The 27,588-nt window shown below is 44.9% G+C and overlaps 1 protein-coding gene across 1 annotated transcript in view; it reads left to right on the top strand.

The window, feature by feature from the left end:
- The window catches only part of LOC144768868 (active breakpoint cluster region-related protein-like), a 276,177-nt gene that overhangs the window by 44,353 nt on the left and 204,236 nt on the right, over positions 1-27,588 (top strand). Inside the window, exons 2-3 of the mRNA XM_078652876.1 lie at positions 18,412-18,554; positions 21,685-21,789. Of these exons, the coding sequence (XP_078509002.1) occupies positions 18,412-18,554; positions 21,685-21,789 (248 nt within the window). The remainder of the gene's footprint in view (positions 1-18,411; positions 18,555-21,684; positions 21,790-27,588) is intronic.

Genomic DNA, 27,588 nt, shown 5'->3' with positions numbered 1-27,588 from the left:
TTTTTTATTTTAAAAGGAAAAGGTGAGGGAAGTATAAATGCTCGACGCAGCCACTACCGGCGGCAAGTGCGGTGGGTCTGTGTGAGGGGTTATCCCGCCCACAGCCTCAGTCAGGACAGGCAGTGGTTGTGAGAGAAGATGGGGTGTCCCCGCTCTCCTCCTAAAGAGGGATGGGTGTTCTCCGGGGTGCAGGGTGAGGTGTCTCCCTACCACGTTCCTATAGCCCCACTCGGGACAGGCAGGGAGCTCCCTCCCCGGGGCTCCCCTCCGGCAGCCGCACTCAGGTTAGCCAGGGTCGCTCGCAGGTGCAATGATCTCCCCAGGGCTTCTGCCGTCCTTCTTCAGTGCTGCCAGGGCCAAGCTTCCCGTTCCCGCCCCGGCGCCCCTCTTCAGCAGCAGGCACCAACAGTTACCCCGGGAAGGATCCAGGCTGAGCCCTCACTCCTCATCAGTCCCCTCAGGAGGGGCTGCACCATCACTCACTTGTTGTCCTGCAGACCCAAGCCTCCAAGTCAGTTGTATTGTTGTTGTCTCCTACACCCCAGCCCTTCTACCGATCATTACTCTAATGGTCGGGGCTTCGGGCTCGGGGGGGGGGGGAGACGGGGTGGAGGTGGCTCGTGGGGGCGGGGTGGAGGTGGCTAGGGTGGGGTGCTAGATTTTCTTAAATAGACCGCACCGCCCTCATTTTTAAAAAACATTTTCTATTCCCTTTCCATGTTTGCCAATACCAAGTGAGAGAGAGGGGGTTTCTAATGTTAGCCCAGAGGAGCTGTGACTCATGACTACCGAGTGGCCCCTGTCATGTCTGCCAAGTGCTAACAAGTTACTTTGTGCAGTTGATCATGTGGGGTTTGCTTTGCATTCTGGTACTTTTAGTTTTACCTTCCACCAGCGGTGGCGCTCTACAGTTGTAAGATGTGCAGCCCCCAAGTGGCCGGGATGGCTACTAACGGAGTGCACGAGGACGGAAGGCGTTAGAGAGGGATGTTGTGAGAGAGAGGTGCTGCCAGTCAGAAGTCCCCCAGGGAGGTGACATCACCTTAAGGCCCAGCGACAGCACTCCCTGAGGGGGCAAGAGCACAGCTTTAATCCGGCCGCAAGGTTCGTTTTACATACAGCGGCAAGAAGCTTTGGTACTAAGGAGCTTGACAAATAAAAGTAAACAAAACCCTACCCCCCTCAACTGGGGTCTTTAAGGGAAACCTTTTCTTGGGTCTTGGAGCAATCAGAGGTTTACTGGGCCTGTTCTCCAGGACAAGGTGACCTGCCCCTTCTGTCCCAGGGACACACACACCCTTGCACTCCCTCTGAAATGGCGAGGCGCTCTCTTGTAGCACTTGCCCTACTCAGGGCAGCAGCAGCAGCACGGGGTCTGTGCTCGCCCCTGGAGGTGGGCGAAACTCCCCATAAGTCATTGAACGAGAAAAGAGCAACTGCCTGCACGGCAGCCAATTATAGTTACATAGTTCAACATATGCATTTTACACCGCCTCCCCACCGCACATGTTTATCAGGAATAGTACAGGTTTTATGTCAAACAATTTGGCCATCGTAAGAAATTGTAAACACCTTCATCTTCCCCCCGGCCATCCAATGCGCTTTTCAGTCCCAGCATTTTCAGTTTAGTTACTTGGATTTCTATAGGTGTTCGATACATTAAAATAGTAGTCACAAACAATATAGGTAGTCAGAATGTGTGTGTGGCTCGGTGTGTGTGTTTGGCTCTGTGTGTGTGTGTGGCTCTGTGTGTGTGTGTGTGTGGCTGTGTGTGTGTGGCTGTGTGTGTGTGTGTGGCTCTGTGTGTGTGGGTGCAAATGCAATAGGTCTCGCATTTGTGAGAGATTAAGCTATTGGCATTGTAATTGACAATGCCATTTATTTATCTGTTTTCAAAACCAACACATAAATAAAAAAAATGTCATTTACAATGCCAATAGCTCTAACTTTTGCAAAGGCGAGACCGTTGCATTGTAAATGCTTGTTTATTTCTGGGTTTAATAAGTAGTATCCAGCTTAGTACATCCTCTGAGGACCTCCTGATAGTCCTGCCTTACAAAATGTCAAACTGCTTGTTACTGGTTCCCTGGAATAATGTTTAGAACATGAGTACTCACAGCATTTTCCCGGGGCACAAAATGTTTGGTCTGTAGTGTGACTGAGGGTCGCACTGATGCCAGCAGGTTAGTGGTCGATAGGGATGGAAGGAGGGGATGTAGGTGGATTTAGGGGAAGAAAAGAATGTACATCTAGTGGCTAAATTGAATTGCACGATGTTGCCTTAGGCGTAATGCCCCGCCCTTGTTTTTTTTTACTTTACGTCAGCCGTCATGTGAGGAATACCAAGAAAACAAAACTAGACACTAACACCGGGGATCTGGCACTAGCTACGTCTACACAGCAGTCAGAATGGGCTGAGCCACAAGGTGTATCCCTCGACATACTGCTGTTCTTTTCGCTCTCTTGCCGCTCGTGCTGCCATTTTGGATCCCGCTGGTGGGCGGGGACAACTCCAAGACTCCAAGCCTACATGGGAATCATTCTCTGGACTCTCATGTCAGGGAGCTCTTTGCCCATGGAGTCGTTTGAAACAACATTTCCCATGTAAGGAGCTTATGCTGTAGAGCAATCATTGCTATATCTGTTTAAACACCACATTTACCCCAGACAGTAGGTCCAATGGCAAGAAACTTTTATTCCACAGTGCCACCCTGTCCCGGTACCTTATGAAGAATGTATACATTACAACAGTAGAGTTGGCGTCGCTGACACTCCCCCCAAAAGAGCCATCATGATTCATAACCAATAAAATAACAAGGTACACATGAGCTGATCGGTTGAACGTTATGTACGTGAAAGAAAATTATTGGTAAACCACAAGAAGGAAGTGGAGTGGGCGTGCTCTAAATAGACCGTTTTGCAAGTGTTTTGTGTCATATAGCCAAAAGAAATGTAAATAAACAAATCATAAAAACAATGCAATATTTATTGTGCTTTTTTGAGTCGCATATTGCGAAGTACAACATTGTACTTATAAATATATTTCCAACTACTTTCAACACTGCTACTCATAATTGGGAAAATATATTCATAAACTAATGGGGCTGACAATGAAAACTGCATGATATTTATTAATTTGGTGGTGTACGTAAACATATAAATAAATAAAACTAATTTCGTTGCGCGCACTGCATCACATTGCCTCAAGAGGCCCCAGGGAGCCCACCCCTGGACCCTGCTCACAATCTATGTCCCCAGGAGTACACCTTCAGGACATACCAGTTTCCCTGCCTGTACAGGCATGGCCTTGGAAACTTGTGTTTGGTCTCACTTGGTGGAAGCATTTTCAAAACTCCAGCCAAGCAGGACCACACAGAAAGTCTTCTCCCAGTGGGCGGGAGCTTTGAAAATGCTGCCACCCGCTGGGAGAAGAATTTTGATCTGTTTCCCTACCCGCACTGAAGTGGGCAAAGGAAACAGATAAAAATATTGCCCCCAACCAGAGAGAACATCATTAGTAGCTTCTGCCTCTGGGTGGGAAAAATGCTGGCTCCTGCTGCAATCGGGAAGCCTTCTGGGGCCGTGGAGCTCCCCCCATAGCCGCCAAGCACTCACCTTTAAAAAATGCAGGCCCTGGGAGATGGGGTCACCGGGGCTGACAGTGACTTGGAGGGGCACGCAGCCCCCTCCCTTTATAAAAATACATGGCCCTGGGTTATAGAGGGCTTTTTTAAGGCTCAGAGATGGGGGCATGTGCACCCTTTCCTTAATTTTAAGAAATTGCCCTGGTGGATGGGGTCCCGGGCCTCACAGGGCTCAGGGAGGGCAGCTGGTCGCCCCTCCCCTTTATTTAAATAAGTGGCTATGGGGCCTAACAAGGCTTGAGGGGGGGGGCTGCACGGCCCCTTAATTTTAGTAGTGGAGCCGGGGGACAGGCCCCCAGGGCCTAACAAGGTATGGGGACTGGGCTTTGCGCTAACCCTTACATAAAAAAAGGACCCGGGGGATGGGGTCCCCAGGGTCTTATAAGGCTTGCAGAGGGGGGCCAAATGGCCCCACTCCCCTTCAATTAAAATAATCTGCCATCAGGGATGCGGTCTGCAGGTCCTAATAAGGCTTGGGGAGGGGGTCCTCTTGGCCTCCCTCCCCTTTAAAAAACATAAGGCCCTTTGGCGAATGCCCCCGCCATGCACGGCCTTGGGGTTGACTTTACGTATGCTAATAAAATATTACTTTATGTTTAAATATTTCACAGAAAAACAGATGACGTGAGATGTCATCAGTGATGTCATAAATAATGTCATAGAACATGTCATGAGTGATGTTAAATGTGATGTCATAAGCAGGTCATGGAGGCCCACTCTGCTAACTATATCTGGTGAATATCTGTGATTTTTCTTTTGTCGTAAACGTTAATGTTGTCACTGATGAATTCTCCTAACTATAAGGTTATTTTAACCTTTGTTTTTCGTCAGTGAATTTGTAAGATCTTTTTTGTAATTAAAAACAGGTCTTTTATCGCACCTAAATATAACATTAGTTTAACCTTTGTTTTTTCTCAGTGTATGTATATGTATGTGTATATATGTATATCTATGTGATCAAGGCTGCATGTCTGGCAGCCCAAACGCGTCATTTGGACCTTGATGCTTGAATAAACTTCTAACTACTTTCATATCAGCTTTCCGAGTCTGTGCCCTGGTGTTGCGCAGCTGTGGATGGTGATGCTTTGGGATTTCGCAGGAATATATATATATGTTATGTGAACAAGCTCCCCTGCGGAGCGAAACGCGTCATTCTGTAATAAACGTTTTTCCTGCATACTCACTCGAGTTGGATCGTTTTTGAGCTTTTCTGGCCGTTTGATGTGGCGTCCTGAGGTCTGCACCCTGCCGTAGCCTGTCGTCCATTGACGGGTTGGGATTTGTTCTTCATATATATATATATATATATATATATATATATATATAAAACCTGCTGGTGGTCGCCGGTAGGTAGTTATTGTTAGGATGTAGTTTCCATAGGAAGAGCATTTTTTCATTTCCCCATCACTTTGGCGTCGTTTGACTAATCCTTGCAAAATGTTCAAAACTAGTATGACGCTCACTCCAGCTGCTGTCTTGAAAGGTTTAGGGTGATTCATCAAGCTGGGGCCGAGAAAAATGGGGGGGTGCCAAAAAGTGTTTTCCCCATGTTAATTCCCTCAGAGATCTTAGACACAACTACAGCCTGAACTGCTGAATGGAATTACACCAAATTTGGTAGAAAGTTAGCTGTTGGCCCAGAAAGCGACCTTTTTGTAAATATGTATAAATCAGTAGTTCTTGAAATATTAAGGAAAATCCAAATTTGTATATATTGGGGCGCAAAGGCTCCGTGAACCCTTCCGATCTCAAATTTGGCAGCCATCTTGGGGCTCGGCTTGAGGTTTATTTTTCGGTGGGAGCCACATTGGATCTACAGCTCCAGCAGAAAGAAGAAGCGCTGGCGCTCTTCTCTACAATTCAGCCCGCAGGTGGTCCAGGGGGGATGCAGGAATTCATTTAAAAATGGATGGCCCGTGCTTCCCCGCACATCTGGAATTGCAGAGCGCTATATATAGGGAGGAAAGGAGGCCCACCCCCTCTAGGTGTTGCCCATTAGCCTCCCCACACAACCACTAACGCAACCACTAACTCACATATACCGCCACTCATGCACCTACTCACTGACCAATACAGCCACTCACACATTCAGACATACAGACATACAGGCACCATATACACCCACTCATATACCTATACAGCCACTCTCACACTGGATCACTCATCCATACAGCTACTCACACACCTAGGTAGCCATGCAGTCACTCACACATCCACCCAGTCTGTCACATACCCACTCACTCTTGTATACACCACGTGCACACCCACTCTCTCACCTATACAGGTACTCCCACAGCCACTTACCTTAGTATATATGTTTAACACTCTGTAATTTTTAGAAAACACTCACAATCACTGGATGATGCCATCAGTGATGTCATTTGAGATGTCTTCAGTGATGCCATTTGAGATGTCATCAGTGATGTCTCTGACAATGTCATGATTGATTAAATATGTAAGTTCATAGGCAGCGCATTGTGGGGACGTAAGTTATAGCTCAGCTAACTATAACTGCTGAATTTCTCTGGTTTTTTATGAGTGAGATATGAGCCTAACTATAACATCCTTATAACCTTTGGTTTTTACTGTCTGCGGGGCCCAGGCCACAACTTAATGGGGGAAGGGGGCTGTGCAGCCACCTTCCCCGGGACGATTTCGGCCTTAGGGACCCCATCCCCTGGGGCCCGGCCTTAATTCAATGGAGGAGGAAAGCTGTGCAGCCCCCTGGGCTGATTTCAGCCTGGAGTCCCCTTCCCTCAAGGCCTGTCCACGTCTCCCAGACCCCATCCCTTGGGGCATGGCCCCGTCTTCCTGGGTGCCCTGGTCCCAAATAGGGCACCTAGTGTGCTATGGGACCACGGGGAGAGCCTCAAGGCCCCTGCGGTTCCAGCGGCTCCCCACCTCTTGCGGGAGACAAAATTACGCTTGCACAGGGATCTGCTGGAAATACATCTCCCTGCATGCAAGTGCAATAGTTATAGATGAAAACTCTGCTTCCAGCAAGCGGGAGCATTTTGACAGCTTCCGCGTGCTGCAACCGAAGTGTTTGCTTTTGTTCGGCTGCAGCTGTCACAGCTCTCACTAAGCAAAGGCAAACTGCTATGTCCCGGGGATTGGAACCCCAGGACATAGCTGTAGCCGCCCCTGGGGGGTGGTAGTCCACAGGGCCATATATTGCTCCAGAAGGTGGGTTGCGGGGCTCCCTCCTTTCTTGTGCACAGACTGGCCCCAGGTAGGTGGTGTTCCCCAGGACCGTATAAGGCCTGGGAGGGGGCCGCGCGGCCGCCCTCCATGTTTACATTTTGCCCTGGTTTGCAGGACCCCCATATACATTTTTTTATAGCCCCAGGGTAATGATGGCATGGGGACGGTCCATGCGCCCCCCCCCCTTTAATGTTGACCTTAGCCATGGGGTGATGGTTGTCCCCGGGGCTTAGGGTGGACCCATGAGGCCCCACTGTGTATTTTTTAATATAAAGCCACAGGGAGGTGGTGGTTCCTGGGGCATAAATTAGCCCCCGGAGGGGGCCCTGTGCTCCCCTCTCCTTATTTATTTAAAATGCACATGGCCACGGGACCTGGTCTGCCAGGGGCACTATTAAAAGCAAGCGCGGAAGACAACACTTGTTTTCTTTTATTAAGTCATGGCGATATACGTGAATATTTTGCAAAAATTGCGAAGAATTAAAAAAAAAACCTGCTTTTGTTCCCTGGTGGGGTCTTTCTGGGACCCCAGCACCAGAGCTAGAGGGTCAGGGGATTCCTACCCTACCCCCTTTTCTTTTTTCTGCAATTGTTTTTGGGACTCAGCTGAAGCAAGTTCCAAAATGGCTGCCAACACTGCCTGGTTGAAGTTTTGGCAGCCAATCAGAGCTCAGCAGATCTCTGCACAAGCTTGTCATTATTCACGAAGGCTTCGCAATCATAGACATACAAATTTGGATTTCCCTTAATATCTGGGTTTACATCAAATAACAAAAAGCACAATCTGCGGACCAAAAGCTAGCTTTCTGACAAATTTGGTGTAATTCCGTCCAGCAATTCTGGCTGCAGGCTTGTATAAAGACTCTATCAGAATTAACATGGGAAACACACTTTTTTTTTTTTAACGTAATTCATTGGAAAAAAGCAGAGTCAATAAATCAGTCACATTTAGAATGACACAATGAAAGCAAAATACAAAACAGATACATTGGTACATCAGCGCACAATTCGAGCTAAAGGTCCATTTCTGTCCATGGCTAATTCCAACGTCGGAGAGTCACATAGTTCTCCACTGTATTTGTTCCAGTGTCCCCACTTCTTATCCCACTTTGCAGGGCAGCCTCTAAGTTTATATACTGTTTTTTTGACGAGCATACAGCGGTCCATCTCTGCCATCCAACCAACCACCAGTGGTCTTTCAACAGAGCCCCATTTCATCACTATTGAGCGTTTGGTAAGTAGGAAACCCATTGCAATTCCAGTTCATTCGGGTCTGTGGCCCCCCATATATTAAGGATACATTCCTTCGGTGACAGCGGAACTGGCTTTCCCATATTTCGGACAATCCCCCCAGAATTGTTGTATTATCCGACAATCCCACAAGACATGATAGAATATGCCAGATAGGCCGCAGCCCCTTAAACACGGGTCGTCAGGACGCCTGCCGATTCTAGCCAATAATGTAGCAGACATGTAGGCCCTATGTAATACCTTCAATTGAATCAACCGGAACCTATGGTTGATTGCTGTCTCTCTAGGGGACATTAGGGTCGCCCGCCAGTCCTCCCCTTCCAGGGGACCTAGCTCAGCCTGCAATTTGTCTGGTAGGGACGGCAAGATTTACAAACGGTTATGTGTTTATTATTAGGCTGTACAACATTACCATTCAATGTCAACACTTTGCGGTCATTAATATGTTTCAATATTCCTGATGATATCGTCTTGAAATTTGAACTAAACTGCCAATACTTATATTTGAACTTACAGAATGTGTTTTTGAATTTGAAACTTTCTAAATCATTGTAACAAGTGTTAAAGTTGCCGATTCACGGCATGATAAAGAGATACATTTTCTGCCTCTATATAAGAGAATTTGGCTGGCCGATTCACGGCTTAATGTAGCATTGTTATTGACATATTTGTTAGTATTGTTTAAAGACTTGTCGATCATCGACTATGAATCATTTGTACATGAATTTGCCTAATATGCACATTCCAAGATGGCGCTCGTACAATTGTTGATGAGTAGTCCTACCTCGTTGTTTCCTATGAGACTGCATGCTGCACTCGTGTTTACACATTGATAAAGGGCTTGACCCGAAACGCGTCTGTGAGGAGCGCTTGCTTAAATTGGAACAAGCTGACAAAACAACCCGTGAGTGCTTCTTTTTCCTTCCCGGCTGGGGAGGAGACCTGGAGGTGTATTTAATACACGGTACACCACCGTGTTAGCGGCACCCACCGCCAGTGCCCCGTCGCTTTGGTGTAAAACTTGAGCTGGAATAAATATATATATATATATATATATATATATATATATATATTTTATTGAATTGTTTATATTTCTATGGCTTTATTATATATATTTGTTTCTCTCAGTTTGCCGAAGAGGAGGTTCTGAGAGCCCTGTGTTTTTATATATATATATATATATATATATATATATATATATATATATATATATATATCGAAACTCCACAAAACGCCACTTCCTGATCCACCCAGGACCGGTGAGGCAGGCAAAGTAGGAGACGGACCACTGGATTCACAGGTTCCTTACTTTATTGCAGCTGATAAAACAGGAGGGCAATACGCGTTTCCGGCTTCAAGAGCCCTTGTTCACATGCAAGGAACTAGTGCAAAAGTACAAAGTTCACTATGCACAGGGAACCTGACTACCTGAGGGAATAAGATTTATTGGAGCAAGGGGTAAAGTTTTTAGAGAAAGTTACGTAAATCTACAGTGTTGTTGAGCCCATTCGGCCACTTGCTGTCATATTCAAGAATAAAGCGAGATTCTAGTTGCCTCAGTTTAAGCTCTCGATTACCACCACGTCTAAGAGGGGGGACTGAGGCTACCACATAATAAGATAGACAATTAACATCTTTATTATGTGTGCTTTGAAAATGACGAGCCACTGGATAAGATTGGTCACAGTGCAAAATGGCCCTGATGTGTTGTAAGATCCTGACGTGCACCTGCTGCTTGGTACTGCCTATATAATTAAGGCCGCAGGTGCACGTCAGGACGTACACGGCATGGTCGGTCTTACATGTGTGGTTGCCAATAATAGGCGTATCCACTTATTTAAATGGGGTGCTGTAGTGAGTTTTATTAGTGCCAAATTGGCCAGCCCTACAACTAGAGCACTTACGGAACCCCGATGCTGGTTGAAACCAGACCGCCTTTTGCTTCAATTCTGGACTACTTTGATCCAACACTGTCCCCATGCTCTGTGCTCTCCGGAATGTTACCAGTGGTTTATTTGGCAACATACTTCCTAGCACTGTGTCAGTTAGAATGGTAGGCCAATTACGATTGATGATTTGTCTAATCTTTTTCTCCTGACTGCTGAATGCAGTAATAAATCTCGGACATTCATTAGAGATTTCCACAATTGGGGTTACTGCAACTGAAGCATTCTCAGCAGATTCAGGGAATAAAGAAGATCTGGATCGTTTGTCGGCTCTAGCCAGAGCACGATCAAAAACTTGATCAGAATATCCTCGAGCTTTAAGTCTTATTCTTAAATCTTTGACACATTTGAGAAAATTTTCTCGGGAGCTACATATTCTTTTGATTCTGAGGATTTCTCCTAAAGGTATATTGTCAATGGTGTGCCGGGGATGGAGACTGGAAGCATGCAGGGTTGTGTTGCCTGCAGTGGCTTTTCTGTGTAGGGTCGTTTGTAATCTGTTATCCTTATCTACATAGACAGTGACATCCAAAAATTCAATTTGTTTGGCACTGATATGGGACGTGAATTTCAGGTTTAGGGTATTGTTGTTGATTTCATCAATGAATTGATGGGCTTCCCCTTCGTCTCCCTGCCAAACTATAAAAATGTCGTCTATATAGCGCAAAAACTTAACAATTTTTTCTCTGACCCAGACCTGATGTGTGACGTTGAGGACCCGCTCCTCCCACAAGCCCACGTGTAAACACGTGTAGCTGGGGAAGAAGCAGGCCCCCATCGCCACACCCCGAAGCTGTCTCCACACCTCCTTTCCAAAAGAAAAGTAATTATTGTGTAAACACCATTCTATTAAACTCAGAATCATTTTGTTATGCTGATGAAATTCCAATGGCCTTTGCCCCAAGAAATAAGCTGTTGCATTTATGCCACAGCTGTGGGCATTGCTAGTATATATATATATATATATATATATATCCAACACTCCGTTCCTCTGCTTGCCGTCACCAAGAACGAATGCAGACCCAATGGTATGTGCTAAAAGTTGTTTATTTCGCCCGCACCACCGCCACAACGCCATGTGATCAAGCCCTGGGAGCAGGGTGAAACGCGTTGTGGCGGTGGTGCGGGAGAAATAAACAACTTTTAGCACATACCATTGGGTCTGCATTCGTTCTTGGTGACGGCAAGCAGAGGAACGGAGTGTTGGATATAATTATCGGCTGGCTTCGCTGATATCTGCAGACCCCTCCTTCAAACAGGGCCGAACGTCAAGGAGCCTACTTCCGGGTTTCCTGGCAGGACAGCAGTATATATATATATATATATATCTATATATCTATACTACTATTATAAAGGAAGAACTTTGAACCTTTGAGGCGGGTAAACTCGGGAACCACAGCACCAATCCACACACCCGATACATCGTTGTAATTGTCAGGGTGTGCAGATGGACATAGGCTATATAAATTTAAAAAATATAAGTTATTTAAAAAATGTACGAGAAAAAAAAGTAGTCCCATGGAAGTAGTGCCGGCCGCGACGTGCATGTTGACATCAGGAGCACGGGGAGGAGCGGCGTCCAGGAGCGCGAGGAGGAGCGGCGGACAGGCGGGGAGGAGTGGTGAGGAGCGGCGGACAGGCTGGGAGGAGCGGCGGACAGGCGGGGAGGAGCGGTGGACAGGTGAACTCAGGAGCGCGGGGAGGTGCGGCGGATGAGGTAAGGCTCTGGAGGACCCACGGACAATGTCGGGGCGGGCGGGGGCCCTGAAGCCATGTCCGGACTGGCTGCTACTCCGGGAGGGGCTGCCTGCTACTCCGGGGGACCCACGGACAATGTCGGGGGCCCTGAAGCCTGATTGCTCCCGGACAAGGTCGGGACGGGCTGCTAGTATATATATATATATATATATATATATATATATATATATATACACATATATATATATAATTCCAAATGCGCTGCCTCCTGGATGATCAAGCAGCACGCCGTGGACACAAATGTTGAAACAGCGGTGTTTTTTATTCAAGGTTTTTCGTCAAGACCCTATATATATATATATATAGCCACCAAACACAAAGAGCCCAACGCCGACTTCTTGACAGGCTGACCTTATTCACCAACATGCGGAGGGAAAATTAACACACTTTTGTACCTTACGCGTTTTAGCCTATAGCCTTGATCACAGGTGAGTGTGGTTACAATTATAGACCAAGTGGTCATGTGGCTTGCTAGTTTGACCGCACGCCCCAGAATGCAACGTTCTTTTGCAGTTCATTGCGACATGGCACATTTATTTTTATTGCTGTATCGCGTGTTTAAGCAATGTCCCAATGCTTCAATTCATTTAGCATAGTGCCGGTTCCTCTGCATTTACTTTGATGATTGCATGTCATGCGGTGCCTTCAGGGAGAGAAAACACCCCTCCCTTTTTCAATCAGAAGTGTGCCTAATTGCTGTGGAAGTCCTTTGTGCTGGCGCTTCTGAGAGCGGATCATGTCCCCTCATTTAACATTCCAAAAACACCTCCATTTACCGGGGGCCCCTGATCCTGCAGGGCGGGCTCTGGCGCCAGGAATGAAGATCCTGGCAACTACGATACTGCCACCAAACACAAAGAGCCCAACGCCGGCTTCTTGACAGGCTGACTTTATTCGTCAAAATGACTATTAATAATTAAATAAAACATTCTGAACCACTTAAAATTACAAGCTATATTGAAAAATCATTACAACATTTATATATATAATAGTAACACATAAAAGTAACGTAGCAGCTAAAACACATTAAAATAATAAAAAAGATATTTTTAACAACGATATTACTGAAAATGATATTAAATCATTGATATGCTTTAAAACGATATTACATCAAAAAATACCATTCTTGTCAACAATGTTAGTGAATCATGATATTTGTGTGTCGCGATATTTAATCGCTAATATTTATGTCTCCCGATATTTTCTATTAAATATTTTGTCTGAACACCCTAACACAGCATACTGCCATCACTGCACTTCAAGCATGAAACCCGTGACAGGGATGATAGTCCATTATCACTGTGAGGATGCGCTTGGTGCACTTCTTCTGGTTCAGAACAAGGCCCAGAAATGATCATTGTCAAAAGCGGGCCTAGGTCAACAGGTGCACATGGGATTATTGTGTGGCATGATCAAAAATAAAAAACAGGATCAAATGTAAATGCAGTTTGGACATGCAGGGCAGGAGTCATGATAGTATATAATACAGGGGAAATTTCCATCCCAACATTTATTACAAAAGCAGAGTGGGATTGCGAATGTTGGAGGAAGCTGTGGATGAACAGGGGTGGGAAAGCAACTTGGAGAGCTCAGGAGGCTGGGTGTGAATGGGGAAACAGAACACCAGGAAAAGGGGAAGAGATCAAGAAGTAGTTCCTGGAATTTAAGCTGTTAGAAAAACACAGGTTATCTATTCAAACCATGCTAAAGAAAATACTCCAAAGGCAGGACAAACAAAGAACAGGGAGAAAAGCCATTGAATAAAAAGCAGAGGCTGACCCAAAGCCCTCTATTTAAATATATTTTAATGTATTGAAGAAATCAGGGCTTTGGCAACAGATAGCTAAAGCTGTCTGTAGGCAAGACCTAAACAGCAGTGTGAGGAAAATTGAATAAATTGGCCCTCAGTTCAGAGTGCATAATTATTTCGTTTTTTTTGTCTCGGGTATACTGTCACCCAGAAGAATCGAAGACATTCATCCCCATACTTGGAAATATAGTATTCCTATCTATCAATGCTCTACATGTTGATTCAGGGACACTGCAAGGACTAAGCCCTTTCGGTTGCATTTATCGGTTTTTATGCCTATTTTCTAAAATCGTTAACTTATTCAGTAATCATCTTATCAACAAATTATGCTCTGAAGGTGAAATAAATGGATTTTCATCTTGTGGGTCTTCATGTCATTACTAAACGTTTTGTTGGGACATGTTAGTAAATAAACTATCTTCTCAGAATTGCACTGTTTGTGACTTCTTTGAATCCAAGGTGTTCCCATGACTGTAATAGATCCCAACTGATTTCTTTGTGTATTTGCAGGTGTCTCATTCCTCTAGGCGGTAGTGTCTCTGGATGAGGGGGAATTCCAGAGTGTGTCCTTTTTCTGGTGATGTGTTCAGAGTTTTAGGGCCTGATTTAGATTTCGGCGGACGGGTTACTCCATCACAATGGTGACGGACATTCCATCTGCCAAAATATAAATCTCATTATATCCAATGGGACTTATATTTGAGTGGACCAGATTTCTTCTAAATGTAGAGTGAGGGCAGGTCTTTTGTCCTGTGATCAGGATCTGCCAATGTCTGAATTTGGCCTGGTTGATCCTGTTAGAGATTGTTGAAGATCTGGAACCTGCAACCCCAATTCATAGAAGACATAAATGATAGCGCCATTTTAGTGGTCCACCATTTTCCTACATTGCTGGCAAGCTTTGAGGTGTGCACCAGTGGATTGCGGGTGTAACCCATAGGAGGAAACAACCTCCTACTTCTTGCAACACTCCGGCAGTTACTTTTGTATGATGCCTAGATGCAAACTGAAGCAGGGTTGTTAGAGGGGGTAACTAGGGTAGCAGAGATTAATTTTTACAGTAAACGTCGGATGTTGCTCCAGTCTCAGGCTTGGGCATAATCAATACTCTAACTTATCTGATGGTTGGATGTAACAACATTGTGGCCTTTGTGTTTATGGACTAGGTAGGTATCCAAGAATTAATTGGTGTCCGGGGGAATGTAAGTAGACAAAGTGACATGAATAGGATTACACATTGTGAGGAGAGCTTGGGCATTTCAGTGCTATCAGGATACTGATTTCAAGAAATTGCATATGTTCTTGAAATATAATTTGTGACTTATTAGATAAGGTAAGTACAAGTGCTGACAATTTGCCTAGAGGTGATAATAATATTTAGTCAAATGAGGGATAAGATAACTGTTGTAACTAGATTTATCTCCTTTAGGTTGCTCAGCCAGAATGAGTGAGATGTCTGCGTGGAATGTTGGTGTGCGTGATGTCAGAGTGAATAGAATGTGTGTGTGCCTGGTGTGTGTGGAGAATGTCAGTTGGTGAGTGAGGGCTGAGCAACATCCATCAAGCTCCTGGTGGGACCTAATACTTATCTTATTGAAACCAACTAATAAACATCTTACTTGGATTATTTACCTGGCTACCATCTACTTTATATCTACATTAACCCACAACAATAACATTTTCTGACTGTCTTCTACTTGACTTGTACTTCCACGTACAGAGTGGTGTAACCCTACGCTAATGTGTACTGATGCTCCAGTTGGCCTAGGATTAGACCCTTAGGAAAACCTCTTTATCCCATTCATGATGGGGAGGCGGACGTGACTAGCACAGAGCAGCAGATAGCTGTGACCCAAACTTATAATATGGTCTGCGCCGCTGTTAGCAAAAAGGTGAGCCTGGCTTGTATTAAATTGAATAGAGGATGCAGACCCTACATCACAATATCTTGCCAGCAAAAATTAAGAAAGAGGCCAAAACATCTGAAAGTCAAGAGCAAAAAGGGAATATTATCATTTGTTAACATAGAGGGTGAAGCGTATAACAGCTGTGAGGAAGAGGAAGGAAATGGGGCTTGTCCGTGGCTTTCTGCAGTGCTGCTTAGAAAACAACTACAGGGCAGACAACTCCTAGTAAGGCATAACCGATTGCTAGCTGAAATGCAGTTGGAATGAAGCCGAATCTGGCCTGTTTGGGGTTGAAAATTTGAACAGTAAATTGGACGTACTATGCATTTAGGTGGCAAGATTAAACACTGGAACTGACTGTGGGGGCTGTAATGGGGTTTGCCAGCTAGCCACCGAAGCGGAGAGGAGATGACCTACAGTGGATGTTGCATCAACAAAGTGACCAACCTCAAAACATTCCTTTTCAGGAACTACCTTCCCTTGACTGTAGAATACCCTTTCCATAAATATAAGACTCGCCCCTTCACTTTAAGGGCCTGACTGAGAGTTTGGTGGAATGTTACTCTGTTGCAAATGTGATGGCTATTCCGTTCGCCATATTATTAGTGCCATGGGATATAATGCACTTGTAATATGGTAGATGGGATAGCCATCACGTTTGTCACTGAGTAATCCTCTGCCAAACTATAAATCCTGCCCTAAATTGCCAATTAGTTATAGATTTGCCACATGTTCCAATAATCCAACATCAGATGCATAATCTGCATATTTTAACTAATAAAAAAAAAACATTCCCACTCAAACTGTGCAAAAGTTATAACACATTCAGCGACACCTCTTGTCACGCAGTGGAAGGCCTTCTTCAAAGGTTTACTGGACACCTTTCTGTTGCTTATTGCTGAATTTGGGTGTTAAATGTTGATGTTCAACCACTGCCCAGAGGGTGTTAACAAGTGTAAAAATTACAAAATAATCAATAATACTACCACAATATGTGCCCACATTAGGCCACATAATTAGCTTTTTCTTGCCGCATAATTTACTCAATCCTGCTGCATATTTTGTAGCCTCCTTGCGCCATAATTCTAGGGGCCCTGATTATGTCATATCTACCACAGTGCTATGAAGGGGATTCCACTATCAACCGCCTGTACTTTTCAGACCTCTTCTCTTTTACTGCCATGTCATCTTTAGTATCATTAAAATAGCTGATGCCCACTCTTATATTTATCCTTCCTGGGCCCAATTTATAGATGGATTATGGCTAAAAATTCATAAGCCGTCCAGCCTCCTTACTAATGTTGGCTTCTAATGTAGGTCACTTTTGGACTACTTTTGACTGCTACTGTCCGCTAATGTACGTATTAGTTCCTTGCTGTATTGTTGTACTATTGTTGACCTCCTGTAAATCTATGTAGATTGCCTAATTACCGGACATGTCATATATAAGCATACCTCCTACAAATCTCCTGCACATCTTGCTGAAATCTCAATTAATCAGTATTGAACAATAGTGCGCCACCCTCAAGGGTCTATCAGCACTGTCTAAAATCCAATAAATAAAGAAGTTCTGATGGAAGTCCTCAGACAGTAGGTTTAGACAAAGAAGGTCCCCAGTCTTGTACAAACCATGTCATTGAAATGCAAAGTGTATCGAACTCCAAACCGATGCAATAAAGAGTCTGTGAATCATGGCCGCACTATTAGTCGCTAAACAGGCATTAAACAACAAACACATACTTGGGTTGACTCGAAGGTTTGAGGTGGATGGTCCTTCTTGAAATTGCCTTCAATTTGATTACAGGAAGAGCTTAAGGCTACTTTGTGAAATACTAGTTACCAATCTCATCGAAATTACGAGAACTTCTAGAACACCACATGAATAGAACCTGTTACCAAGCATGCCAAAACCACGCGTGGATTAACAACGCAGCCAGTACCACAACTGTGTCGTTACCACGAGTTCCAGTACAATGCAAGTCATTACGACAACTTGCTTTATGGAAACACTGGACTTCGGAATAATTTAAATTACTATTCCAACTCCAGTCGGTGTATCAGTAGGGAAGGTGTTGGACTTAAAATCCAACACTAGTCCTACACCACATTCCCTAAAGTAAGTAGTTGTAATGACTTGTGTTGTAAAGAAACCTGTGGTAACGTCGCAGTTGTGGTACTGACTGCTTTGCAAAGGCACTACAATGTAATCCCTGCGTTGTAATAGATGTTTCCCATACAGCATATCTCTCATAACTTTCACACAGAGATTTTAGCTGCTGAAAACAGCTGAAACCTCTGTGTGAAAATAGTGGGGAAAAGGAGGCCTTGCCAGGGGAATAAGACTCGGAATTATTGATTCCCCGGTAATTCCTAATTTCTTAGTGGACTTTAACGTTCCAAATTGTAATGTGACAGATTTTCCCCACCTTATAAAATATGTAACCCCAGTCTGGGTAACTAGTGCTTGGGGAAAATCCGGCGCATTACCAGGCCACTCATTGTTAGTGTCTAAGATGTTAGGACAGGTTTAGCCACAATCATGATATCAAGTCAGCTACAGATATAGATACACCTCACCCACCAAGTGGAGGTTTGTGCGGCACACCCACTCACAGCAGCTCAGTCACGAAACGAAATTTTAAGGGTCAACCTGCAAGGTACATGGAGGGGTCCCCCTCCGGTCTTAATCAGGAGCGCTCAGGTCAACTTACTGTGCTGAGGGGGCTTCTGGAGTTTGCCCCCATATCGTGGGCGCTGTGGGGGCCTATGTTACGCCACTGACTGCTCTCCCTCTGTCACTCTCACCTTAGCCTCTGTAAAGAGATTGTATAACAGTAATGAATTATTAAATGCTTGTTGTGATCCTTTCTTGCTCTTTTGCATGTTTGCAGTGGAAGAATCGGATGGAGAAGACTACGAGGAGTGCGAGACCGTGTTCCGCGAGGGCACAGGCGATGCCATCACTTTTGTGGACAGCCCCCTATGCCTACTGAAGGGTTCCCAGGACAGCTTCTCTACCATGCCCAATGAGCAGGTCTGTGTGACTTAATGGAAACCCACTTCCTGTACCCCAGTTTGGGTCTGTCCTGGCCTTTAGAGAACAAATCTGGAGCCCAGTGGGCGAGGCTGAGTTTCATTGAGGAAGGATGGCATTTATAATGGAGGTTGGGGTGTTGAGTGAGGGAAATAGGGTTACGGTGAGGGGTGCTGGGGTTCAGTAATGACTTGAGGTTAGCAATGAAGAAAGGGGTGCAATTACTGAGACTGGGATGCAGTGAAGGAGGTTGACATCAGTGAAAAGCTGAGTTAAAGACCAGTTTTATGATGTACATTGATGTCACCAGCATGGGGCTCCACAATTCACAAAGAATCATAAAACATAGAAGAAGGAGAGATAGCCAATGTCTCTTTACCTATGGCACAAGGAGGCATAGCACTGACCCATTCCGGGGTTCAGCAAAGGAGGATGGACCCTATTGAAAGAGAAAAAGGAATAGAGACAATTCTCTGACAGGATGATGATTTCCAAAAAAGTTAAAAAGTTCTTAACAACAAATGTAGCAATATCATATCAAACCTCTTCTTATTCAAAACCACACTGAAAGCGAAGACAACAAATAAAAATATATTAACAAAAAGATGGCAAAGCGCATACATAAAACATTAAAAAAAGGTACAAGAGACAATTTATTCTTTTACAGTTTTTCTAGAGAATAAACTGACTTTTTACTTATAAATAACAGATTTATGTTGGTGTAACTGATTAGCCTAGAAATAACAGAGACTTGTTTTGAATATGTGCAGTTTCCTTAAATGGTGAAAAAGTGACACTGTTTTTTAATAGATTGATAACTGACTTCTTATGTAAGCATTGTGAAAGGTAAATTCGATTTTCACCGTAAAACCCGGTAACCAGCAGCCATCTTACAGTGTACCAAGTACCATATCATTTCTCTCCCTTCCACTAATGTTTCTCGAATAATCACCTTACTATAGTTCTCAAAGCCTGTTAAAGCATCATGTAAAACAATGGGCCTAATTTCGATGTTGGGCGGAGAGCCTCCGACACTCTGTCTGAGACTTTCCAGCCAACATCGAGGCTTTTCCTCCGACCGCTGTATTATGATGATGGCAGTCGAGTGAAACCCGCGTGGGAATTCCTCTCCTCTTCCAACAGGTTCACAGAGGCTGTCAGAAGAGTAGCGGAATTGTAATCCCATGAATAACGGCGGAGCCAGTCTCGGCTCCGGCGTCGGAAAGCCAATGTTGGTTTCCGACAGCCTTTCCATGTCAACCTATCTGACATGGAAAGGCTTTCGGAAAGTGACTTTGGGTGCCCGTAGCAGGGCCCCCTTCCCCCTGGCCTTCCGCTATGGGGACTGTTTGGCACCATAGCATAGTCCTCCTTCTTTGAACACACTGCAAATGTGGCAAGATAAAAATTATACTTAATGGTCTCTTTAATGCTCATCCCCTTCTCAACTCTTGCAGCATTAACTTGTGGGTGCTGCAGGACCACCCGCACACCTGCTTCCAGTGCCCCTGTCTAGGTTTTTTCAAGAGGACAAGAGTCTCCTTGGAATAGACAGTGGCCTTTGCTACCTACTGGGAGTGGTAAGGCAGGCAAATGGGAGGTGGGTGCCAGTAAATGCAGGCACAATACATCAACTAAATGCATTACATTATCATAACTCTGAAACAGTAATGTAATGCATGTTGGCAATTAAATAAATTCAAAACATTAACATAAAAACATTAAAAAAAGAAAATAAAACACGCCCACGCGGTAAACATCCTTTACAACGCAACTTTTACCACGCAGTGCCTTTACGACGCAACTTTTACAACGCAAACTATTACAACGCATTGCACTGGGGTGGCTCTAGGATAGGGAATAGGTTTAATGTACTATCCAACACCTTCCCTACTATCCACGGGGACTGGAGTTGGAATGGTAAATTAAACTATTCACTATCCAGCGCCAAAAAGCACTATGCGTTGTAATGGTATGCGTTGTAAAACTTGTGATGTAAAGGTAGGCGTTGTAAATGTATGCGTTGTAACGTCATACATCCCGTCCACGCTCTCGTCCGATGTCCTTTACTCCTCCAGCACAGGCCCCAGACAACTCCCCTAACCAATCCTGGCATTGCTCTAATGCAGAATGAGAACAGCGCCAGGATTGGTTGGAGCAGTCTCTCTCAGCGATCCAAAGAGCACTTGAGGCCTGTGCTCGGTCTCAACCCAACTGTTCAAGACAGCTGGTTTGAGAGGTTTAAAGTGCGCATGTCTGGCTGGTCGTCGCAAAGCGTCCGGCCAAAGGGACATGTGCATTTTAAACATAAGTGCCCTGCCCATGATTTCTTTCTGCTGCTGCCAGTCAGCACCTGCCCAACCCATGTCCTGACGCTCGCATCAAGACAGGGTTATTGAAAAATAGAATGGTAGTACATTAACTTTACTACCATTTTATTTTTCATCTCTGGAGCATGGGGGTGGGGCATTTCAATTAGTGGGTCGACATTCCCCCGCCTTAATGGAGGAGCCGCCCCTGGGAATAGAACTAACTCTGTCCTTGGTACTGAGGTGACCACAAACCGCTGGGGTTTGTCCCTGGAATCAGACACAAGAGGTAGTGATTTGATTTTGCCATAGGGAGTGCAAAGCTGTCCCCCAATTTCTGACTAAACAGGTCTGTTTTACAGTTTCTAACAATGTCTGCCAGACCCATTCATGCTCTACACCATTAAGCGTCCCTGAGATGTCAGCAACGATGCCATGAGCTAGTACCAGCACCAGTTCACGATCCAGGGAGTCAGAATGCGTACATCTTCCCGCTACTGTGTAATTTTCACTGACATTTACACTGAACAGTGCAAACAACAAATGTTTGCACTTACCAGTCAGTGCAGATGTTTTGCATTGCTTGTTGGGTGCAAATTGTAACCGTCTCAGTTCTACTATATGTAATCCAGTCTAGTAATTTCAAAAAGGGATATACCTTCTACAATGGCCTGAAAACCAGGACACACCATTGGCACATTAAAAAATGAACACTGCGCTTTTGGTCTTCGGTTAGAAGAGGTTCAAGAGAAAATATTATGAGGTGTCGGACACCACTGTGGTGCAATACGCAAGCCCTTAGTCTCTGTCTCTTACCTCAGGTGGTGTCATGGGAGGAAGATCTGCTGGAGAAGCGGACCGCAGCCCTGCGGAAGATGGTGGAGTGTGAAGCAGAGTACTTGAGCGGACTCCAGGCCCTGGTGCTCGTGAGTATTGTGAGGTCACTGTCAGAACAAGGCTCATGCCCCTAAGTGTGTTAAGTGGCTTGCCGTTTACGTCTACAGAGCTTAGTAGCTTGGACACTTTCTCCAAAGACAGTGTCTTAATAGTGCCACATTGATCGGTCTTCTACTAGTGACACATGAAAATAATTTCAACAAATATCCGGCTATCCATAGTTTTGCGTTCTATTGTGCCCTATTTTTATATCCTGCTGTACCCTAGCTGTATGATCCGTGAAAATGTAGTCATGCACTTTACAAAACTGATTATGAGATTTGTAGTTCCATATTTTGGTAGATTTGTTTCTTAGTTATTTAATCTGATATGCCTAAATGTTGTAATCTGTGCCTCTCTACATATGTGATATGTAGCACCCTGGTTGGCTTATCCATTATCCCTTAGCTATGCTAAACTGTGTGATCTGTGGTTCCTAATTCATGTTATCAAAGTTAGGTGATGGGTTTGACCCTGCTCGTATCACCTGTGTTCATCTGAACTTTGGAATCTGTTGCATCACAGAGATGGAACCAGTGGTACCCTAGTTGTACAATCCATCTTACACTTGTTAGGCGGTTCATGCTAATCTCATATTATTTTTTATTTCCTAATTTTTTGTTCCATGGGACTGCATTTGAAGGTGTATCAAGATTGGAAAAAGTGGTTGCAATTTGCACACCGACTTTTGTGAATCCAATGAGGTTTTGAGAACCAACTTAGCTACTACAAGGTCTGTTTGCAAAATTTTCATTCAGAGTGGGTAACAATCCGACATACCTCATAAGTATGGATACATATTAAATTGGTCTTACTCTGATTAGGATGCCGTCACAGGGATGGCGGTCTGCTTAGTACACCGCTGGACCATTGCCTACTCCACAGCAAACCATTTTTTATTATTCACAAAGGAGACCGAGTCCCAAGAACATTCCTTCCGCTTTGTAAATGGGTTACCACCACCTCATTAGAGGGTCAGTAACTTTTCATTGTTCTTTTAACCAAAATTGTGGCTGCATGCCATTGAGACATTGCATTCCAAACTGCCTATTGGAGGGGATGCCCTAAACACAGTTCTTCCAAAACTGCAATAGCAAAGAGCTAATTAGCCATCACAAATCCTGTGATTTAGTGAATTGCTGGGTCTGTAACTGCTAAATGGCTGAGTAAATCTTGTTCGTTGTGTGATCCATGGAACCCTTGTTGACCATTACTATGGTAGACATGTGAACAGAGGTTCTGCCAGTTTCTGGAATACTTACATGGGAGCAGAATGTAACCACTTGCCACTCGCACTTTAATAGAGCTGTTGCTTGGAGGGAAGACAACAGATGTTGGTAAAATGTAGAGGAGCGAGTTAGGAAACAGTCAAGAGCAATAAGAGCCTTCTGGAGGGATGTTGACGAGTGCTCAGTTCAATGTTGTTCATGAGGAAAAAGTCTTCTAGAAGTAAAAACAATTAAGACTGCTAATCTTAGTTCCTTGATTGAGATGCTGTGGGAGCAAAACCATACCCCAAAATCAAGACATCGTAAAAATGTAAACACCCCGGAGGAGCTACGCTCGCGAACAAGATGGCCGCTTAGGCTCTCGGCTCCGCCGACCTCCGTCTCCCGTCGGATCATCCTTTTATTTATCCTGATCTTACGCCCGACCTCCAGATGGATGAATAGTTGCTGACCCCGGTGGTGCAATCTCGATCATTTTGCGGACCTGAGCGACAAAGTTACACCGTGTTGAAATTCTCGGCCTAACCCGGCTGGTGAACCGGGGCTTCGAGTACTGGCCCGGCCGGGTTATAATTGAACAACATCGGCTGTGGGACCCAGGTTGGGTCCGGTCTCTCGCTGCGTAAGTCATTTTGCCTGATTCTGATGGCGGTCGCTTGGTCTACTTAACACCGAAGAAGAGGTGCCGCGACGCTCCTGTGGCCGCGTACCGGAGCCCCCCGCCCCGGAGACCAGGCACGCACTCCCCCCCCGGGTTCGAAGGGCCGGGGTCCCCGCTCGCGGTAGCGGAGAATAAACTGCCTGTGCGGTACAAGATTAACCGCCCTCTGTGACCGACCGCTCCGTTCTGGCCTGTTTCCCCGGTGACCCGAACCCCTGGGGACCACAATCCTGCCATTAACTAACAGAACGGAGATGGGTCGGACGGAAAGCGAACCATCGCTGAGGACCGTCCTACTGGCCATCGGGGCCCTACATTCACATGTGGAGGCTTTAATCCACAAGATGTCCGCTTGTGCAGCTGGGACTGAGCGCCTGAGACCGTACAAAGTTCCATTGCGGGAACCCGATTGCTCGGGGCTTCCCACGGTACATTCTCTGCCGGTGGATGATAGCCCCGTGCTGGATGCAGTGTTGGATCCCTTGGTTTGTAATCAAATATCTGACCGTAACCTTGGTATCATGACTATATTGCCACATCTACTAGTTCTTCCGACGAAGATGGAACCGTCCGTCCCCCAGTTCCCGGAGCCTCTCTTCAACTACTCTCGAACCGCAATAACAACTTCTCCCCCCCCGGAAGCTTCATCGTGTCTTCGGAGGAAACGGTTCTGGGACTTACTGTCGGAAAGGGGGTGCTTATGTGAGACTGGGATCCGTGATGGACTACCACTATTGACTTTACATGGACTTAACATTTTTGCCCCTTTTTTCCATCTCGTTTATCAGGTGGGGAGAATGGTTCCGCCTGAGGGAGTTCGAATTGCAGACCGTAAGATTGACTGAAAGGGGCTTGTAACGTTGCTTCAATAGACATCGGTTTGCTACCACTATTTCTGCGGAGGGTCGGGCGGTGTTTGTAACCTCCCCTATTAGTTCTGTTTGAATATCCTGATTGTCTTTTGGTTACACGCTTAGGGGTCGGTGTTTCTCACGGGGGGTGAGGGGGGACCGGGAGCCGTATGTCAATTTCCTCCCCCACTTTTCTTCTACGTTTAGTACACAGTTATTTGGGGCGACAGGCACACTGCTAGTTGGGGTTGGACGGAAGCCTTATGCAGGGGTGCAGGGTGAGGGGTAGGGGTTTGTTGTAATGTCTTCCTTTTTTTGTTTTTATGTATAATATCCTGTCCCGTTTCTGTCATTAGATGCCTTCCTGAGGGCTAGATTCATTGGTGGGTGGACGGGTCCTAGGGGTGGTGATGGGCAAGGATCCTTTATGGGTTTTGCCTTTAAGTGCTGCAAATGGGGAGCGATGGTTGTTTTTTATACGGTTCAATTCTTTTAAGCCTGCCTGCCACTCGAACTTTATGATTCTTTTTCTCCTTTAAAATCCTGCTTCTAAGGGTGGATGCCCTACGAAATGTGTCGAACTGGTCGGAATGATATATCCTGTGTTCTAACGATCGCATGCCATGGTGACTGGATATTTTGCTTTCGCCTTATGGAATTCCGTACATTATCCACTGTTGATTTGTATACATGCTGCTTATCCCGAAATGTAAGGCATCTGTTGATTGTTTTTCCTATTTCTTAATAAAAAGAAGTTAAAAAAAAATGTAAACACCCCAAGCATTTACCTTATACGATTCTCCCACAGACAGAATTTGCACTCCAAGGCAGCCTTCCAAACATCAATTAGCAGAGAAGAAAGAGATTAGTAATCAATTGAGTCCATTCAACAATTCTAGTCAATTTCACATAGGCTTTCAGATGCAAAGTTACACAGAGGATAATAAAATTAGAAATTATTCCCAAATGAGCAGCAAAATCAATAAGAATTCGGGCAGCTTCCCTAGTAGAATAGAAAATCTTCTCCTGGTTCACCTACAAATTAAGAGTCTCTTATGCACAAATCTTGCATAACAAATTAGGAAAAACAGCAGAACTATCTTGGTGTGAGCAAAAGTATAAATTCTTCAGCAAATCAGAACACAATGTAAATAATCATTATCTTAACACATAAGCACCACACCAGTTTCTAGGAAAAAATATTCAAAACCTTCTATGCTAACATCATCCAGAGATGTTTAAACTAACATTGAACTTTTGACAATAGGACCTTTTGTCAGTGAATGGATCTAGTATGAAAACAAACAAGTCATAACATGTGTTTGGGAGAGATGTGTTTGTGGCGGGAGGAGGGGGCCAGGAGTGAGTGAGTGACAGTGGTGACTTTCCCCTTGTCTAAGATGGCATTTTACATAATGAATGTGGTATAAACAAATAACATTAGTAAAAGCATTTATACATACCAATTGAAACTATATATGTAAAATCAAGAATTCAAATGGTATTTTAATCATTATTATTGATACGTAGAAAGGAAATCCTGAAACAATTATCTAACAATGCGTACAATTCAACCAACACCCAAAGATGATACTGCCAATTGATGTCTCTTCAAGGAGAACCTGACCTTCTACTGTCTATTCTCAGAAGGAAGGGATGTTGGGGATTAGGTGAGAACCAGTAATTGCCTGAAAAGATAAACATCCATTAACACAGATCCTTTTCATAAATAGCCTGCATATTTGTATTTGCTACAATTTGCACCCCTAAACTGCAAACACACATCTAACAGTTCTGCTTACGATGCAGACTCTGTGGCAAATTGTCATTGGATTCCTTTGGAGGTCTTACTTCTTTGGACTGGATATTGACTTTTATTATTTTACCTTTATTCCACATTTTCGTCCACAATCTGCTACATCCCTTTTCCAAATGTCACACAGAAAATGTCCCTGGAGGTGCTTGGCTGTGGCTTGGTCATAAAGTACCCAGTTCCCTGTCTCCTATTCACTCATCAAACTGCACACACTCTACAGATAGTGACATGCTCACTCAACAGGATGTTTTTGTCCCTTTGTTATGATATCCACTTTTCATGAGAAAAAGATTCATTTTAGGTAAGCCCTCTGGATTTCTTTGGCACAACTGCTGTTTGCTCTCTATCACTGACAGCGGCCATCTTGCACAGAACCTACATAGATACCCCAGCTCCACGCAAGTATGCGTGATCTTGCTAGATCCGTAATCTTCCTGTGAGATCTTGCCCTTCCTGAACACATTCTTCTTATGGAAGAGCAAGGTTTAAACAGCCGTGTGCCCCAACACCAGGGATGCGGAGACCTCACCAGAACCTTCCACATTCCTTGATAAGTGCCTGTGTCCATATAATAAACTGCCTGAACAAACACTCCTCACACTTGAAGGGGCTGCAGCCTCAGGGACTTTGAATGGGAACAAGGCCGGACTGAGAGCCAAAAGCAGCCCTGGCAAATTTTGTCAGACCAGCCCCCTCCCTGCATAGTCGGTCTCAGGCAGCTCCGTTCGGCTGCACTGAGGCTTATATTTTCATTGTAGTGCACTGCTCAAACAGTGAGAGCGGCCCGAAAAGTGAAAATCAGCCCTCTTAAGGGAAAATCGACCCTCTGGCCTCCTGCCTACCGGGGAAACGCCCGATACCAGGTATAGCAAGTCCGGCCCTGAGTGGGAAGACAAGGGTAATGGAGGAGGCTCCAGGGACACCCGATGGGGCACCGATCTGAGGATCATAGAATAAGGCAGAAGTGGAGGAAAAGGTGAGGATAATCCCCAGGGTGGGCCCTGACAGGTACTCTAGTTGACTGGTCTGGGGTACCCAATTTTGATGTTCTATGATATCCAAGTAGAAGGATTTCTTTTTTTCTTATAGATGATTCATGGTACTTTGCTGGCTGTGTAATGTACAATTCCCTATTTCAGTGATCTCTGGTGCTTGTTCGACCATATTTCGATGATCTGTGGAAACATAATTGCACAAATAACGATATCGTACCTGTGTGACGTTTGGTGCTG

Source organism: Lissotriton helveticus, chromosome 7 (genome assembly GCF_964261635.1).
Source record: "Lissotriton helveticus chromosome 7, aLisHel1.1, whole genome shotgun sequence".
Taxonomy (NCBI): domain Eukaryota; kingdom Metazoa; phylum Chordata; class Amphibia; order Caudata; family Salamandridae; genus Lissotriton; species Lissotriton helveticus.
Note: the sequence above shows the minus strand (reverse complement) of the source record. Positions and strands in the feature narration are given on the sequence as shown.